This window comes from Culex quinquefasciatus, chromosome 2 (assembly GCF_015732765.1).
Source record: "Culex quinquefasciatus strain JHB chromosome 2, VPISU_Cqui_1.0_pri_paternal, whole genome shotgun sequence".
Taxonomy (NCBI): Eukaryota; Metazoa; Arthropoda; class Insecta; order Diptera; family Culicidae; genus Culex; species Culex quinquefasciatus.
In genome coordinates, this window is record NC_051862.1 from 23,845,556 (window position 1) to 23,864,736 (window position 19,181).

General features: G+C 37.2%; 1 protein-coding gene across 2 annotated transcripts in view; it reads right to left on the minus strand.

Annotated features, from left to right (window-relative positions):
* The window catches only part of LOC6048201 (orexin receptor type 2), a 227,297-nt gene that overhangs the window by 107,767 nt on the left and 100,349 nt on the right, over window positions 1–19,181 (minus strand). For both annotated transcript variants that reach the window (XM_038253430.1, XM_038253431.1), the window contains exons 4-5: window positions 15,919–16,372; window positions 14,339–15,133 (exon numbers count right to left, since the gene is read on the minus strand). In XM_038253430.1, the coding sequence (XP_038109358.1) occupies window positions 14,339–15,085 (747 nt within the window). In that variant the 5' untranslated portion in view covers window positions 15,086–15,133; window positions 15,919–16,372. The remainder of the gene's footprint in view (window positions 1–14,338; window positions 15,134–15,918; window positions 16,373–19,181) is intronic.

Below are 19,181 nucleotides of genomic sequence, written 5' to 3' on the forward strand. Positions count from 1 at the left end.
GAAGGACTAAGTGAAGAGCAAAAATGTCTCGTCTATAAAAAAGGGTACAAAAAGCAGCAAACAAGCACGATTTCTTTATGAGCCTGATGATTGCTTTCCCCTGTCAATCGCGCCAAGACTCCGTGCAATTTCACGGAAAATTACCTTCGTGATCTGAGGGTGTTCATCCCGGCCCAGAATGCTCTATGATAGAGAAGGGATGCAACACGCAGACATGAAAGGGCGAAGCAATTATAAACTAAGGTGGGAAAATAGTATGAAGAAATGATTGGTTCGGAGGTGTCACCAGGGGGATGTAACCTTTTGAGTAGTTGATTGCATCTCGATATTTTTTTCGCAATTAAACTGGTGTTATTGACTTTTTATTTTTACGTTATTTGGCCTGAATTCATATTGATAATGTGAAACTATTCATTAAAAGATTTTTTTGGCTAATTTAAAGTTTAACATTTTTTGTCAAAATTTTCATTAATGTTATATGTTTATTACACAGAAAAAAATTATGGTAATATTTATCAGGAAATGGTTACACAGAAAAAAAAATGATGGTAATATTCATCAGGAAATGGTGACAGATCTTGTGGCAAAAAAATGTGTAATATTACATCAGGAATTGGTGAATTTTCATCAGTTTCTGATGAATATTCATCAGGTTCACATTTGTACACATTTTTTGAGTAATATTACTCATACTACATACTCAATTACAACATTACTAATATTACATACTCAACCTACCAAATTTTAAACATTCCAAAATTCAACTTTTTTTTGCTGTGTAGTTTTACTCTAGAAAATGATGAATTTTCATCAGGTTCACATTTTTGCACATTTTTTATGTAATATTTTATGTAATATAATTGTAAAAAAGAGTTAATATTCAACCTAATAAGTTTTCAACATTCCAAAATTCAGCTTTTTTCTGAATAGCTCAACTGCACAGCAAAAAAATGATAGTAATATTCATCAGGAAATGGTGACAGATTTGACAGATGTAAAATAAAAAAAATGGTAAATTTTACCCAGAAATGATGAATTTTCATCAGTTTTTGATGAATATTCATCAGGTTCACATTTTTGTAATTTTTTATGTAATATTACTCCAAAAAAGAGTTAATATTCAACCTGACAAATTTTCAACATTCCAAAATTCAACTTTTTTTTATGTGTGTTACAACATAAACCTGAGAACTATCCCCCACCTATTAGCTATTTCGAAGGTTATTTTGTAACTTTGAATTAATCAGCTGTTGAAAGATAGTCCACATCTCAGCTTAGGATAGTAACTCCATACAAGTAATGCTTAAACAACGAAATAAATGAAATGAAATAAACCTGAGAAAAAAAGTGTTGTTCTGAAATTTTTTTAAACTATTTTTGTTTTTTTTTTTGTATTTTCTATGATTTGAAAACTTGATGGTGTTTTTGACCATTTTGATGTAATTTCATTTCAATTATCATGTAAAAGGGAATTACATAAAAAAACATGAAATATTTACCAGCGAACCCCCTATGCTTCTAATTGTTTGCTCTACAACTGTATAGAACATTGATCACTCTAAAAAATAACCTTGCAATTTTACATAACACCATTTTTGAAGTTTCTTTGTGGTTTTTTCGATGATTTTTTTTTGAAATTATGTGTACGCCGTCATACCACACCTCCGTAACGAGGTATTGAAAAATGGGCTTTGGATTCGTGATCAAGTATCTCTACCCTTTAGAACCCCTTAGGAGTTACCCTGGAGTGTAGCTAAGGACCTGGATTTACCACCCAAGTAACATTTTTTTCCAGGAGTTCTACAAGAGCTCTTCAAGATAGCTACAGCATAGCAGTTTGGACCGCGGTAGGATAAAATTCTCTTCAAAACTACTTGAAGAGAGTTTTATCCTGCCGCGGTCCAAACTGCTATGCTGTAGCTATCTTGAAGAGCTCTTGTAGAACTCCTGGAAAAAAATGTTACTTGGGCAATATAAGGCTTTCTAGGCCCAGTGAAAAATTTATAATTCAACCCAAAACTGACGAACTTCTCGTCACAGTGTGCTGTCACAGACTCGCGAAATTTGTTGGCTGCATATCGAGCGCTCAGTAAAAAAAAAAACAAACAAGAAGACGATTTACAAAAAACTTTTGCTAGAAAGAGATAGTAAATCTGATGCAAACAAACACCCAGCTGCTATGTAAACATATTTTGAATGTGTAGGTAAATTTATAAATTTAGTATTATCCAAACTCCAAATTTCTGTAATTTAAAGAAAAGGATTTCTTATTTGATGACTAAACATTTAATAATAAAGCTCTGTTTAGTTGAATCTAATATTGTTCAATTCTTTTGGGTTGCCTCATCGAGCCATTCAGTCACTTTCGGATGTTGAAAGAGTTCTTTTTACCATGATTCAGCACAAAGTGTTCCCCTTTTTATCAAAGAAAAAAAGTTTGCCGTTGCCATGAAGATGTCGAAGTAAATCTGTTTGTGACACTTTTCACAACAGCATACGATATATTTTTTTTGAAGTCGGTACAAAGCGCGAATAAGGTGTTTTTTCCACTTTGCATATTTACAGGCAAAGATGAAATGATTTACAGATATTGCAGTAGGAGTGTTCCTTGTTTTACCTTTGAATTTTGAATATCATATCAGCACAAGGTTACTTTTCAAGCTAGATTTCTAAAATTTAAAATATTTTAGTGAGTAGAGTAAGGAAATCACTAGCGTGCACAGGGTGGGGCAACATGGGGCAACTGCCCCACCATCCTCAGAAATTTGTTCTAAATTTGGTCAGGGGGTGTCCACAAATGACGTATTTTTCAAAACGTCCATATTATTGCCCCACCTTCCTCAAAGAGCTGGGCACGCTAGTGAAGGAAATATTTTGTTCAAGAGGTTTTTCAGTCTAAAAAGAAAAAGTTCGTTTAGGGGTAACGCCTTTTCCTGCAAAGTTAGGTATTGGCTGCAAAAAATCTTGAAAGAAGCTTTGCAGCGTGTGTGGGGAAACCTGTTTCTAAGGAAGTACAACTTTTCCACAAAGAGGGGCCCGCTTCGTGTCACGTGTGGGAATTTCATTCATTCGTTTCATTCACGCCAGTTTTTAGCAGAGGGTTTGCGTATGCGTGGAAAAAGAGAAAGTAGCATAATGCTGTATGCCATGGCAAAGTTTACTTATTTATGTTTGCTCGTGTTGACACCTCCAGAGAAGTTGCTGGAAGTGAGGTATTTAAAAGTTTACCGACATTTACCTAGCCAATTATTGAATGACTTTCAGTTCTATGGAAAATTCGTGCAGAAAAAGAATTATTTTCTTCGGAATTTAACCTTTCTCAATTCCTTCTGGATTTTATAAAAAATCTTCAAATTTTTGAATATTTTACAACAATAAAAGTATTCTGAAAATACCGACAAAAAGATATTTTTTGGAAAACTACTTACCATGAATTTTACTCATCAACCCAAGAAAAAAAGTAATGGAATTAAAATTTCCAAAATGCATATTTTTTGAATTATTTTGCAATTAACTTTATTCATAAAGGAATCATTACACTACGGCAAACAAACTCGCACTTTTTGACAGTTTGCCAGTTTGCTTGCTTTGTTTGTTTGCCTGGATTTGTTTGTACAAATGTCAGTCTGCATACATTTTGCCTTGATTGCGAGTTTGGCAAACTGTCAAACACGAAAAAGTGCGATTTTTGTTTGTTTGTTTGCGGTAGTGTGATGGCTCCTTAACTTGTGCCATGACTGTTCATAAATTCATGATTTTAAATTCACGGTTTCATAAATGAAACTTTGAAATCATAAAAATTATCACGAAAATTCATGATTTTTTTTTTCGTGTAACATGAGACGTTTAAACTGCCGTAGTAACCAATCAAAAATTTGCAACAATATCAGTGTTCCCAGTTTATCGATTTGTTTACTTATTCCACTTCTCTTACTGTAATCATCTGTTGCCATCAAACTAATCTAAAGGAAAATTGCGTTTTCCGCGTCTACCCGTCGAAAAAAAAACACATTCCTGGTTCGTCCCCTGGTTTTATTCTTATCTCCGATGGAACAAAGCCGATCATGACCGGTGTTCCGTGGTTCCGATTGTTGCCGCTAGGGTTCGCCACCAGGAAAAAAGGAAGCAAAAAAGCCCTGAAAAGTTCAATAGACTTCCTATCCCAAGAGGAAACAGGAAAGAAATTACACTCTGTGTTGTAATTTTGCACCTCGAGAAAAAAAGAAAACCGGAAAACCGGAAGCGCTTAAGCTGAAGGTTAAACGGTTTGCTGCGGGGGACCGCCCGGAAAGTGAGACAATTTAAATCTGGCAAATTACGGCTGGTGCAATTTTCGGGGAAAAACCGACGGAAAACTTTTGTTGTGAGTGGATTGTTTTGCTGGATTAGGTGAGGATTACGGAATTTTTCCCCGAAAGCGATCAGTGAGAAGGAAAGTTTTTTTTTGCTTCTGTTTGACGTGGTCAATTTGAGCGGAAGTAACTTTGCTCATAAATAAATTTATTCAAGAGGTGGAATTGAAGCAGTGAGTGGCAATAAAACGGTTGATTGCGATTGAGAACTGTCGATATTGCCGTAATGGAATTGAGGAAACTTGTTGAATGACTTTTTTGGCAGGAGAAACAGCTCTTTTAAATTGGTTTGATATTTTGGGTCATGAATAATCTCATTCAGTTCCTTCTAAACAACAGTTAAGCGAATCTACAACCATGAATGTTGCATTTCAAGAGTTGCTTTTATAGAATAATTGCAAAATCAAAACACAAACTTAAATAAAATTTGCATTGGCATAACTTGGCAAAAAATGATCTGCTAAACACTACATAACCTTCCTTTTCAAATGGTCCAAATTAAGTCTTGATTTGAAATTTCATATATTTTAATTGGAGCTTAAACAAAAATTTGTCATTTTTCGTAAAATTTAATTTACATATAAAAATTAGTCTACAAAACAAATTGGCAACACTGCCAAATTAATTCGGACCATCTTGTGGTTAAGCTGAACACGTTTTGGGTATTCAATATTTTTTCCGAAATTGAGAAGTGTTCAAAGTTGAAATAAAAACTGCGCAATTTTCTTGAAAGTTTTTTTTTCTGAGAAGTCTCAAGCAATACCTGAAACATTGCAAAAGATTGCTGTGAAATTATTAAACCTCAACATATAAAAAATGATGAACATTTATGCCAGAACTACAATTTTGCAGAAAGTACTGGATCGATTAGATAAATGATCTTTTGTGATTGATTGATATTGGAAAACTGACACATTTCAAGTTTCTGTAAAAATTTAATGAAACTCAGGGGCATGTTTAGCCGTCGAAGAGCTTGAAATGTATTAAACAAATTGTACTCAATCATTTAAACTCCACAAAAAAAATCATTTCAGTAATCCTTTCCAAATAACCTCATAAGCAACCCTTCTCCAACATGTAATCCTTCACAAAATTCTTACATCGCCAAAACATAATCCTGCTTCGAAGAACAGTTTGAGCAGGTCCATGTTGGAAAAATTCTTCACCGAAGGGAATTTTCCTCTGGTTGGCCACAGTCCAGCAACGTCTAAGTGAACCAGACAGACAGAATTCCTTCAAGTCCCCTTTTGGGTGATGGCGATCCATTTTTTATTCTTAGTGGAATAAAGTAGTTTTTTAATAAAAGGAAAAATTAGTTGTTTTGTGAATGTTTCATATTACATTTGGTTTTAGTCGAATTAATGGAAACGACTCTTAAATTTAAGTGTAAACTTTTGTGCAACATTTAGCATTTCCCCCGCAAAAAAAAAAAAAACGTTCATCATGAGCCAAATTAATCCCCGGATAGTTTCTCTCGAAACAACCAAAACCAAAATGCCACTAAACGAGAATGTAAGTCGCATCGTCTTGGTGTGGTTTCACTCTTGGGTCCTTGTGTCTTTTTCTACCAAAAGGACTTCCAACCATGGTCACAGCAACGACACGACAAAGTCTTTCATTCCAAGTGGAACTCAACACTGGAATCGAGCGGTTGGATTACTAATCTAACCCCGGGGAAAAACAAAGTTCAGTTTGGATGTATGTTGTAATCCAGATTCCAACTCCAAGGACGACGCGACACCACGAACTCGAGTCGAGTGATTGATTTTGTCCTGATTTGTTCCGATTGGTGGGAAATCGATCGGCCCTTCACCCTTAAGGGGGAAGGCAAGGTCACTGACGAAAATGTAATTACGCCACCCAGCTGTAGTGGACGGCACCCGGAAGTGTCCATCAATCAACAAACCGGCTTGATAAAAGCTCAACTTTTACTTAGGATGGCGATTGCGATTCGACGGAACGGTGATGGTCGGTCAACCGGAAGCGAGTCAACATGACTAACGCAACGTCCTAACTCAATGTTAAACGCTGGGAGCATTTTGTCAGGATATCCTGCGCCGGGCTCTTTTTTTGACCGAATGGTTTCGATGATGTAAGCCAAACAAACTCACTTGTCGAATCCATTTGGGCCGGTTTGCTGAAAGGGATATTGTAGTGATTCGTCGGTTTTCGATGGCAATGATTTCGTTTTTCGGCGAATCAATTAAAAGCCATTAAAAAACCGGTTAAGCTGAACGTTGAAAATTCGTGCATTTTGCTTGGGAAATTGAAATGAGTAAAGTTAAAATGAGTGAAGTTCAAAGGGATAACACTGCAATAGACAATCAACTGAAAATCACATCAAAAGTTGACGTACATATTTTAAAACCATTTTTTCATTTTTAATAAATCAGAACTGTGAAAGATATTTAAAAATGGGTTCATAAAGATACTTAATCCATCTGTATTTAATTTGAAATGAACAGCATTAAAAAATGTGGGCTTGTACAGTATGTAAAAAAAGTATTTACACCCCTTGAGCACTATGCACATTTTGTGATGAAACATGTAAAAAATTTAAAGTTTGACAGGAACCTAGTACTACGTTTTGTTCAGAAACTCATGCCAAACATTTTGCTACAAAAAGCTCATGAAAAGATGATTTCTATAAAAAGTTATATAACAAATACTATTACGAAAATAAAAAGGTGCAAAAAGTTTGTACACCTTTCGAAAAATTAACATAAATAATGTTATTTGTTGACAAATCACCATAAATCCAGTCTCCCAACTCCAAATAGGCATCCTTGACTGATTAAAAAATAATTTGGATTGAATATAAAGTTTACTAACTACTTAGTATAAAAGTTTATATAACTCTGGAAATTCTATATAAAACCTATCTAAACTTAATTTTGCAAACTTTTAATTCAACTAAATGTCAATATATTACCATAAATTTGCCAAATAAACATTTTCGAGTGGGTATAACACCGTTTTGGGGGTATTTGTATCGATAGAATAGATTTTCGTTGGAATTTCGTACCAACCCGGAATTACGTCGTCGGAAAATCCGCCGGCATCGAACCGGTCCACAATTCTTAAGTCAACCTATGTGGCATCGGAAAGGGCATAGAATTTCCGATCTTTTGATACCCATACATCTAGGTTTTCTATAAAACCCACGATTTTAAATACCTGGGCAAAAGTAAGTTTGATCCACGAGAACAAAAATTACGAAATTCCATACATTTTTGGCAGATTGCTCAAACAAAACCATAACAACGTTTTTACCTAGGTATTTAAAATCGTGGGTTTTATAGAAAACCTAGATGTATGGGTATCAAAAGATCGGAAATTCTATGCCCTTTCCGATGCCACATAGGTTGACTTAAGAATTGTGGACCGGTTGGGATGCCGGCGGATTTTCCGACGACGTAATTCCGGGTTGGTACGAAATTCCAACGAAAAATCTATTCTATCGATACAAATACCCCCAAAACGGTGTTATACCCACTCCAAAATGTTTATTTAGCAATTCTATGGTAATATATTGACATTTAGTAGAATTAAAAGTTTGCAAAATTAAGTTTAGATAAGTTTTATATAGAATTTCCAGAGTTATATAAACTTTTATACTAAGTAGTTAGTAAACTTTATATTCAATCCAAATTATTTTTAATCAGTCAAGGATGCCTATTTGAAGTTGGGAGACTGGATTTATGGTGATTTGTCAACAAATAACATTATTTATGTTAATTTTTCGAAAGGTGTACAAACTTTTTGCACCTTTTTATTTTCGTAATAGTATTTGTTATATAACTTTTATAGAAATCATCTTTTCATGAGCTTTTGTAGCAAAATGTCTGGCATGAGTTTCTGAACAAAACGTAGTACTAGGTTTCTGTCAACATTAAATTGTTTAGATGTTTCATCACAATATGTGCATAGTGCCCAAGGGGTGTAAATACTTTTTTTACATACTGTATAGGTTTTCGTATTATGCCAAATAACTTCTTTAGACTTTGAAATGGACAAAGATTCCTACACATGAAAAAAAACAAACACAAATTAGCCATTCCTTTGTGGACCATCATTCAGTGAGGTACTCCTGGATTTTAGCTCCTGAAAAGTGCTTAAAAAGTGCAAAAAATGCCTCACGGCAAGAAAAAGAGGCGGTCCTCACCAGCAGGATCGGCAGATTTGAAGAAGCTAAAGAATGCCGAAGCGCTACCTGCAAAGCCAGGCAGTTTGAGCAAGGACGCTGAAAATTTGTCTGGAAATCAGTTCGCTACCCTTCCTGTGGACGTGAGCGAGAAGGAAGAATTTGAACGACGGGAAAAGTTGCCACCCATTTTTGTGAAAACATCGTCATCGGATTCGGTGCGAAAGTGGCTGACCGGGTTTATCAAATCTGGTGCTTTACGAGCTTCCATTCGCTTGTGTGCTGATGGACTCAAAATTCTGCTACCTACCAGAAAGGATTACAACTACGTTCGGGATTTCCTGAACAACACCAAGATTGAATACTACAGCCATGACGATCCAGGTAAACGCCCCATGAAACAGGTCCTCCGAGGCCTGTACGACATGGATGTGAGTGTGCTGAAAGAAGAGCTCAAAACTCTGAAGTTGAACGTGATCGAAGTCTTCAAGATGACGAGACACAACAAGGACATCAAGTATCGTGATCAACTGTACCTGGTTCATCAGAAAGGATCGACAACGCCGTCTGAGCTGAAAGCAGTTCGGGCAATTTTCAACATCATCGTGACTTGGGAACGTTATCGTCCAGTGCACCGTGACGTGACACAATGTTCGAACTGTTTGCAGTTTGGACATGGTGGAAGGAACTGTTTCATCAAGAGTCGTTGTGCAACCTGCGGAGGTGAGCACAAAACTCAAGCTTGCGAAACAATCAACGAGAACATCGAAGCGAAATGCTTCAATTGTGGCGGCGACCATTCGACCAAGAATCGAAGCTGCCCAAAACGAGCAGAGTTTGTAAAAATTCGGCAGCAAGCGACGACGAGGCACCAATCAAATCGTCGCAAAACACCACCAGCATACACGGACGTGGATTTTCCTGCTTTGGCGTCACCTGGAGCAGGATCTGTTCGAGTGGTTCCAAATCTGCAGCCATTGCCGTTGAATCAGCGGCAAAGAGTTGCAGAGCATACAACACCTCCAGGCTTCAGTCAGCAACCGAGGGAAAACCAACCAACATCAACGGGTGAAGGCAGTAGTGACCTGTTTTCACCACAAGAACTTCTGAACATTTTCATCGAGATGACAACAACTCTGCGTGGGTGCAAAACTCGCCAGGAACAAGTTAGAACTCTTGGAGCATTCATCTTAAAATACAGTTCGTAGTTTACTCGTTCTAGTGATTTTGAATATTTCAATGGATTTATTTTTTTTTAGTTTTAGGTTAGGATTAGCTGTTCAAGTGATTTTTTTTCTTTTTACCCAAATGTATTCAATTCAATGCAATAATGTAAAACAATTTGAGGCAAATAAATAAATGTGATCAGTTAATAATAAAACGAAAAATACAACAAAGGTGAAGAGCATTTAGCCATACCACTTATCATGTAAAAGAAATGTAATTATTATAAGAATGTTCAATAAAGACATATTTAATTTCAAATTTCAACACAAATTAGCCATAAGTTTAACCATTAAAAATGATTACGTCTGCCCAACATTAAAGGGACTCAAAAAATCTTTTTTTTTTTCCTTTTTTATCACTAAAAGTTCTATTCACAAATACGCTTTTGAATTTTGGAAATGTTGACTTAGAGTCAGGAAGAATTTGTTTTGTGAAAAATGAGTTTTTGTCGGTGACAACAGGTGACAAAAGTGCCTCTTACATCTGCCCAATTGTTTTGCAATTATAAATTTTCGAAGTATTGAAGAGATTTTTTTTCGCCAAAAAAAAAAGCTTTTTGCGGTGCATTCAAATTCCACCCAAATCGAAAATAATTTTGATCGATCCCAGATATGCTAAATATGATTTTTAAAGCAGGAAAATGCATTTCTAGACTTGGACTTAGGCTTAAAATATTTAGTTTTTTGAAAAAAATATTTGTTTTGCCTCCTGATTTTTCCAACCGGAGGGGGGGGGGGGGGGAGTTTGAAGTATTTGAAGTATTTGAATTATTTGAAGTATTTGAAGTATTTGATGTATTTGAAGTGTTTGAAGTATTTGAAGTATTTGAAGTAAGTAATAAGTAAGTTTTTTTAAGCATTGTAAGTATTGTAAGTATTATAAGTATAGTAAGTATTGTAAGTATTGTAAGTATTTTAAGTTTTTTGAGTATTTTGAGTATTTTAAGTATTTTAAGTATTTTTAAGAGCATGAGCATGAGCAGCATGAGCATGAGAGATCACCCATGGTTGCCCCTCCGTTGCTGAACAGAACCGTAATATCCTTTCAGCACTACTGATTATAGGCTTCGACGATCTAGTGGTGTTTCCCTTATCAACAGCATGTATGAATGCGCTGAAAAGATAAAACACCATGATTGCTAAAGCTAGATCAGTTGCGAATAGGTAACAGTCATTGGCCACCAACGGCGCCCGCCATGTCAGTTTGTAGACCTCGATTTTAAGGGACGGGAATGTTAGTTAGCGCAGGTTGCTACTAGGGCAGCTGATTTACTCTGTGCTTACACCCCACGAGCGCCAGGAACCTGAAAACTTGTTAGTAGGATAGGGTGTTTGGTCAGGATTCATCATAGAAGATGATGATGCGACCCAAAATCATAGTGTTTGTTGAACGGTATTTTGTATTATTCTCAAGGCAAGCAATCGGATGCTGCGGATGAGACATTTCCCGTTTATCGGTTGTTAAATTTTAAATAAAATGGTTTAATCTTAGACAGCCGGCTGTGGAAAGATAGAACCACAATCATTTGTTATTAAAGAATCAATAATTAAACAGTGTACCTTTTAAATTGAGATGTTTTTACGAGTTTTAAATGATTGATTTTAAGTGAGGTACTGATTAACGAAGAAACGACGAGTTACGATGTTTATCGAGCTAAAATTGTATGACAAGGTTTTGTTGATGTTGCACACCGACGACGAACGCGAAAAATCTTTCGACCCGACGGAAAGGCATCGCGAATCGGACTAAGAATCAATAACGCCGCGATTAAGATTTTAAACTTAGAGAATTTTATACTCGAAATTTTACATGAAATGATCTTGCCCGAAATTAACTAGACGTTTCAAATGCAGCGTTTTTTCTTACAAAATTACCCGCGCATCGTACTCAAGAACAGCAAAAAAATCAAGCGCGACGGCCGCGACGTGAACCGGCGATATCGAATTATTCAACAGAAATCAAAACGCGCATACACACACACACACTTTTCTCTCTCGCTCTATCTCTCTCTCTCTCTCTCTCTCTCTCTCTCTCTCTCACACACACACACACACACACACACACACACACACACACACACACGACATGGAACGAACTCACCCGAAAAAAAATGTCACCGGTGCTTGTTTTGCTATCATCTACAACATTGTAGCAAATAATTCCTAAATTCACCAATTAGACCAGATTTTTGACTTAGTCAAACTCCAGTTAAGGATCAATTTTTCGCTCTCAAAAATCACTCATGTTATCAAATTAGTTCACCAGAAATCGCTGTCACGCACTTTTAACATAAAATCACGACCTTTTCTTTTATACTTCCATTCCACCACGGCAACCGTTTCGAAAAATAGATTTTACAAAACACAAATCTGATTCGCTCCGATTAGTTTTTCAATCACCTCCAATACACTACATGGACAGAGCATGTCGTACGCCCATTCATCTAACAAAAATATCGCTTCCCTTTAAGTATTTTAAGTATTTTTAAGTATTTTAAGTATTTTAAGTATTTTAAGTATTTTAAGTATTTTAGGTATTTTATGTATTTTAAGTATTTTAAGTATTTTAAGTATTTTAAGTATTTTAAGTATTTTAAGTATTTTAAGTATTTTAAGTATTTTAAGTATTTCAAGTATTTTAAGTATTTTAAGTATTTTAAGTATTTTAAGTATTTTAAGTATTTTAAGTATTTTAAGTATTTTAAGTATTTTAAGTATTTTAAGTATTTTAAGTATTTTAAGTATTTTAAGTATTTTAAGTATTTTAAGTATTTTAAGTATTTTAAGTATTTTAAGTATTTTAAGTATTTTAAGTATTTTAAGTATTTTAAGTATTTTAAGTTTTTTAAGTATTTTAAGTGTTTTAAGTATTTTAAGTATTTTAAGTATTTTAAGTATTTTAAGTATTTTAAGTATTTTAAGTATTTTAAGTATTTCAAGTATTTTAAGTATTTTAAGTATTTTAAGTATTTTAAGTATTTTAAGTATTTTAAGTATTTTAAGCATGAGCATGAGCATGAGCATGAGCATGAGAGATCACCCATGGTTGCCCCTCCGTTGCTGAACAGAACCGTAATATCCTTTCAGCACTACTGATTATAGGCTTCGACGATCTAGTGGTGTTTCCCTTATCAACAGCATGTATGAATGCGCTGAAAAGATAAAACACCATGATTGCTAAAGCTAGATCAGTTGCGAATAGGTAACAGTCACTGGCCACCAACGGCGCCCGCCATGTCAGTTTGTAGACCTCGATTTTAAGGGACGGGAATGTTAGTTAGCGCAGGTTGCTACTAGGGCAGCTGATTTACTCTGTGCTTACACCCCACGAGCGCCAGGAACCTGAAAACTTGTTAGTAGGATAGGGTGTTTGGTCAGGATTCATCATAGAAGATGATGATGCGACCCAAAATCATAGTGTTTGTTGAACGGTATTTTGTATTATTCTCAAGGCAAGCAATCGGAGGCTGCGGATGAGACATTTCCCGTTTATCTGTTGTTAAATTTTAAATGAAATGGTCTAGTCTTAGACAGCCGGCTGTGGAAAGATAGAACCAAAATCATTTGTAATTAAAACTGAAGGGTTAAACAGTGTAATTTTTAACTTGAGATGATTTCACGAGTTTTGAATGATTGATGTTTAGTGAGGTACTGATTAACTTTGCGAACGACGAGTTACGATGTATCGAGATGAAATGGTATGATAGGGTTTTGTTGTTGTTGCACATCGACAACGGACGCGAAAAATTTACCGACCCGACGAAAAGGCATCGCAAATCGAACTGACTGTCATCGGGACAGTCAAAGCCAGCCGCACCTTCACACGCACACACGCACGCGAAAAAAAAAACGAAAAACACACTGCGACGGACGCGAAAAATTTTGCGACCCAACGAAAAGGCATCGCAAATCGAACTCTTTAAGTATTTTAAGTATTTTAAGTATTTTAAGTATTTTAAGTATTTTAAGTATTTTAAGTATTTTAAGTATTTTAAGTATTTTAAGTATTTTAAGTATTTTAAGTATTTTAAGTATTTTAAGTATTTTAAGTATTTTAAGTATTTTAAGTATTATAAGTATTTCAAGTATTTAAGTTTTTTTTTAAGTTTTTTAAGTTTTTTAAGTTTTTTAAGTATTTTAAATATTTTAAATATTTTAAATATTTTAAGTAATTTAAGTATTTGAGGTAATTTAAATGTTTGAATTAAATTAAGTTCTTGAAATAAAATTGTATCAACAACATTTTGGGTAAAATTTAACATAGATAATCTATTTGATTTATATCTGGTCATCCTCGTTTGGATTTATTTTAGGTTGCTATTTATTAGATAATTTGTAAGGTTGTTTTTAAGATGCCGAAAAAGTTAACTTCCTGATGGAATCCTTCGGGCACAACTTTTAAATATATAAGTTCTTGGTTTGTAGAATCGTATGACCCGAGAAAATATATTTGAAATTTTTAGAAATGTCCCTGACTTCCAAACATTTAGAACAGGACTTTATTTTGGGTTTAGCAACATGCAAGCTCAAAGGCAATATTAACTGCGTTAAAAATTATTTTCACTCAAATTTTACGGAAATAATGCCCCCCTCTCCCTCTCCCTAACCCTACTCACCAGTCCCATGATGAACACCACAGTGTGAGACGCGATCAGGATCCACTCGGCGGTACTGGGATAGATGTAGTCCAGCAACAGCTGCCGGTACTCTTCGTACGTCAGGTTGCAGTACAGCGGATCCCCGACGCAGGTCACGTTGTGATCGATAAAGCAGTGCTCGTAGTACTGCTCGTCCTGCGTGCCACCAGCGGCGCCCGCCGCACCTCCGTACTCGTCTGCATCCTCGTCGCACAGGACATCGTTGTGACCGTCCAAATTGACGATTGTGTAACCCGGGGTCGTGACGGTGAGGTTTTCCGTTGGTGCCGCCAGTTTGCCTCCCGGACAGCTTCCGGTTGGCTCCGCGGTGGCAGAACAAATGGACCCATTAGGATTGCCGGCCGTCGTCGTCGTCGTCGAACTCGCGGAGGAGAAGGATGCCATGTCTACGGTGGCCGCTAGTTCAGCTGTCGATGACGCCGATAATGGAGTTTCTCGCACTTTAATTACGTCGCGCTTGACCAGGGTTGCCACCGGTGGTGGTCGCGGCCACTGCGTCCACGTTGATATGTTGTTTTTATGGTCCCCGGTGAAGAAGGAGGCAGAATAAATCATCGTCGTCCCGTTGGCCGGTGAACTGGAACCGTTGTCGTCGCTGGGGGTTTTGGAGGCTGGGGCACCGCTGCCGACCTGGGCTTCGCCCAAGCCCAAACCGGAACGGAGTGCCGCCAGCAGCAGGATGGAGACCGGGACGAAGGACTTCATGGCGTTTCACGGTCGCAAGCGGCGGTGATGACGATGATGATGGTTGGTCTGAAATGAATGAAAGAGAGATGTTTTTCAATTATGAATGGGAATCTTTTTCCGTTGTTGCGAGTGGGAATAGGGGGACAAGCGTGGATGCAAATTGAACTGTAATGACCAGCTCGGGGGTGACTGATTTGATAGGATTTTTAATGATTTTGGAATAAAGAAGTGGAAGTCAAAATGAAAGAAGGAAATTGATTTTGAACAGATGAGTCTTTCGATAAAAAAGGATATTTATCAAACTTTTTTTTAAATCAAACATGATTTAAAAAAATAAATCTGTTTTTAACTTTTTCTTAGTGCTCAGGGTAGTATTATTGTTGCCTATTTGGGCCGAATTTTGGTCATGGTTTTATACAAAACAATGGGTGGTGGTAGATGATGTCTTTCACTTTTGGGGCAATGACTGACAGTGATGGTTATGAATTCAGGGTCCAGAAATTGTAAATCAAATTGAAAAAAATGCTTCTACAACCATCACAATGAAATCCATTTTTTGTTTGAAACATTCAGAATCAAGATTTGAATGTTTTTTCTAAAACAAACATGGCAATAGACATACATCATGAGACTATTATAATCGTTTGGAAAATATTGAAAAACATGAAAAGCAATCAATGTCATCTTCATTTCAGGTTTCCGAAAAAAATATGTTATTTGATAAGTATTGTAATTGAAACATAGTTCTGACCTTGAAAGATTTGTGAAGAATTCTTGCAGTTAAATTAAAAAAAGAGACAAAATCATGCATGCAGTTTAAAAACACATTTTTTTGCAACAAACTTTCTTACCTCCTTTCAGTTAAAAATGTCTCAACGACCTTCAATACGGTCACCAGCTTTCACCAGCTGTGGCAGCATTGATTTCCGCTCTCGTTCGTTCTGCAATCCGTTTCCGGTCTCATTTGTCCACGTCTGCAGGATATAATGCAATCTGGGGGGGTGTGGGCGTAGACTGTCCTTGCCTTTACTGTCTCCCCAAGTGCATACAATAGTCGTGTAGGTCTTTTTTTTTTGTTTCACACCCTGCACCATCGGCCTGAACAACGTACTCCGCAATCCGTGCTGCTGCTCCCCGGGGAACCATCACCATCGTTAAAAGTGCCACCACCTTGGATGATGTATGATGAACAGCCAGTGGACGCCGGTTGACGTCGGGGCTTACGGGGGAGAAGCTGGTCCATCGTGTGTCCCTTTATGTGCAAGGATGAACAGATTTACGCTTTTGTTGCGTGTGTGTCATAATCTGAAACAAGACAAGACCAGAATGGATTGTGTGAGCTATGACTCTTGTCATTGTGAAAAGGAATTTCTTTACAGATGGAATACTGAAAGAAATTGAAAGAGTTTTCAGGATGGTTTGCCTGAGTGAATAACGAGTGTAGGCTCTTTGAGTTTATTGTGTGGTTTTGTGTTGTAGGATAATATTTTAGTATAAGCAGTAACAAGCTCAAATTCGAGTCAAATCGACACGAGGATCGAGCCAAAATTCTCATTAGATTGACTTCCTTTCACAGCACTTCACTAAATCTATGTTTAATTGCTATAGAAAATGTCCAATTAAAATCAATTCACTCAGTTGTAATTTTTAATTTGTAATTTACTGAAAAACTACATTAATAAATGAAACTTGCAGATCAGTTTTACCAACCGGGCTTGTGGGATCTCTGACTTATTTTTGTTGGATGAGAAAAACTTTGACAAAGTGCTAGAAGGGTAAGCTTAAGAAAATGTATTCGTATCAAACGTGGTGAAAAATTAGATTTGGATTCAGTATGTGTGGCAAATTGAAAAGAATATCAGAGTGATGAGAGGGATAAACAAAAAGTTTTATAAACCAGAAAATATTTTCACTGAAAATAATCAGCAGCTTTCTAAACTCAAACTTAACTCTAGTGTAAGTAAAACTAATTAACAAGAAAAACTTGTCTTCATGTTGAAACAAACCAAAGTCAACCCTAAAAAACTTCACTCGCTCGGCTATTTAGCGCACTTTTTTGTTGCCTCCAGCAGCTACACGCTTAATTGATCTCAATTAAAGTTGAGAAAATTTTACCCTCCTGAAAGTGATTCCTTCAAGCATACGGACGAGAGACGGGGGAGTCGTAAACTAATCCCAAAGAAAAACAGGACCCTTTTTTGCCCCCACGCGCGGTATATTTCACGTTCAACCCAGCTTCCAGATCCCATGGTGATGATGACGATGATGCTTTTCATTTGACGTCGACTTGATTCACAGTTTTTTTTATCCAACCCTGCTCAAACTTCAGGGACCAAGAAAAAAAAAACTTAACTCGTCTCGGTGAGTATTCAATTTGGCACGCTCAAACCGGGTTTGACCCGGCGTGGAAGAAAGAATGAAGCAAAAAAAAAGTTTTTAAGACCTGCTTAACTATAAGCCTTTGAAGAACAAGAAGCAGCCAGCGATATCTTTACATCCGGTCGAAACTATTCCGCTCACTGAAATCGTTGCACTTTGAGGTTAGGGTTGCGAAAGTTGACCTAAACCAAGGAAATGTGACAAACATAACTTCTTAAATTTAAGGTTATCTGACAGTCATCCAAACCTGCATTTGACATATACACTACCTTTAGCATTGACAACAAGCCCCACAATGCTAGAGGTAAGGAAGATAACTGTCAAAATCAGATTTCCGTTGCACAAACGATCCAATTTCGGGAACTGTCACCCTATAATCCGTTTCATCCTCCAAGGTCCTTTCGAAGTCCCTCGTTAAGCTGTGTGCAGCGAAGAAGCGTCAGTTGACTCAATTTGGGAGCTATCATCATCACTCTTCGTCATTTGTATGAGTTCGTTGGCGGTGGCCGGCCAGCTCGTCCGCGCCTCGCCAAATCCTGATCCCTGAAGTGGGTAGAAGACACTGTTTCCCAACGCAAATTAAACGGATAAACCCTGGGCGTAGCGAGTTTGGGGGAAAAACTGGTGTCGGACACAACTGGCTTAATTACTACGGTTAATTATAATCCTCCCACCCTTGAGTTTCGTTTTTTTCTGGGTCAGTTGACCGTCGGCCATTGTATTCATTGTCATTCCGGGAGCGGGACACTGTCACTTCGCTTTCAAGGGGGGTTTGTTCTCCGTACGCGTCGTCCATTCTGAAAAGGATTCCGCTCTTTTTTTGGGGTTAGGTTTCGGTTGAAAAAGTCAGCCAAAAAAAGGTCACATTTACACTTTTGGTTAAACATGTAAAACGGAGTAAACACAGTAGGCCGTTCTGGTAAAGGGTTCCCTGTCCCCTTGGGTCACGGTCAGTCAGTGTCATCTAGTCGTCCGGAAATTCTCCGAAGTAACGGATGCTAGGGTGTCGTCCTTTCTTGTTGGGAGTTCGTACACCATGGCCTGCTTGGTTCGCGAGTAGTTGGTCGTTAGGATGGTGGGTTTATGTTGGTTACTCGACCGTGCAGGATAGTGTTTTGGAAGGGAATGACCGGGACTTCAAACTTGGGAAGGTTGGATATCTTTTAGTTTTTAACTTTCTCTTTGTAATAAGAATGAAGCCTATTTATTTATTTTGTATTTTTGTATTTTAAAATTTTTGTATTTTTGCATTTTCGCAATTTTCTACCAACTGAAATCACTTCCAGCATGTGCGTCAATTTCACTCAACCAATCCTAGTTCGTTGACTCGACAGGAAATGCCTTTACTACTGGACCACGACTTCCGGCCGTAGACTCCAACGCCCTCAAAGACGCCCTTTTAGCTTACAATTTATGGCCCAACATTGTAGGCTCGCTCGCGCTTTCTTTCTTTTTTCAAGGAAAATCGATGGAGCTTCCTTAACGAGAAAGGTTCATGAGATGTCAGATTTATGGATATTGACGTGGGGTGGCGGCGGCGGTGGCGTTGAGCCCGTTATCAATGTTTGTTCAATGGATTTAGCAGCAGCAGCTACCATCACGGATACGACGGACAGGAAAGGCAAACATAAGCCACGTGGCTAGGGCAACAGACTGCCGGACCTATCCTAAGGGCGTTTGTGGAACCGTTGCAGATGAGTTGGTCGTGTGGGCGGACTGCATATTGAAAGTTTTC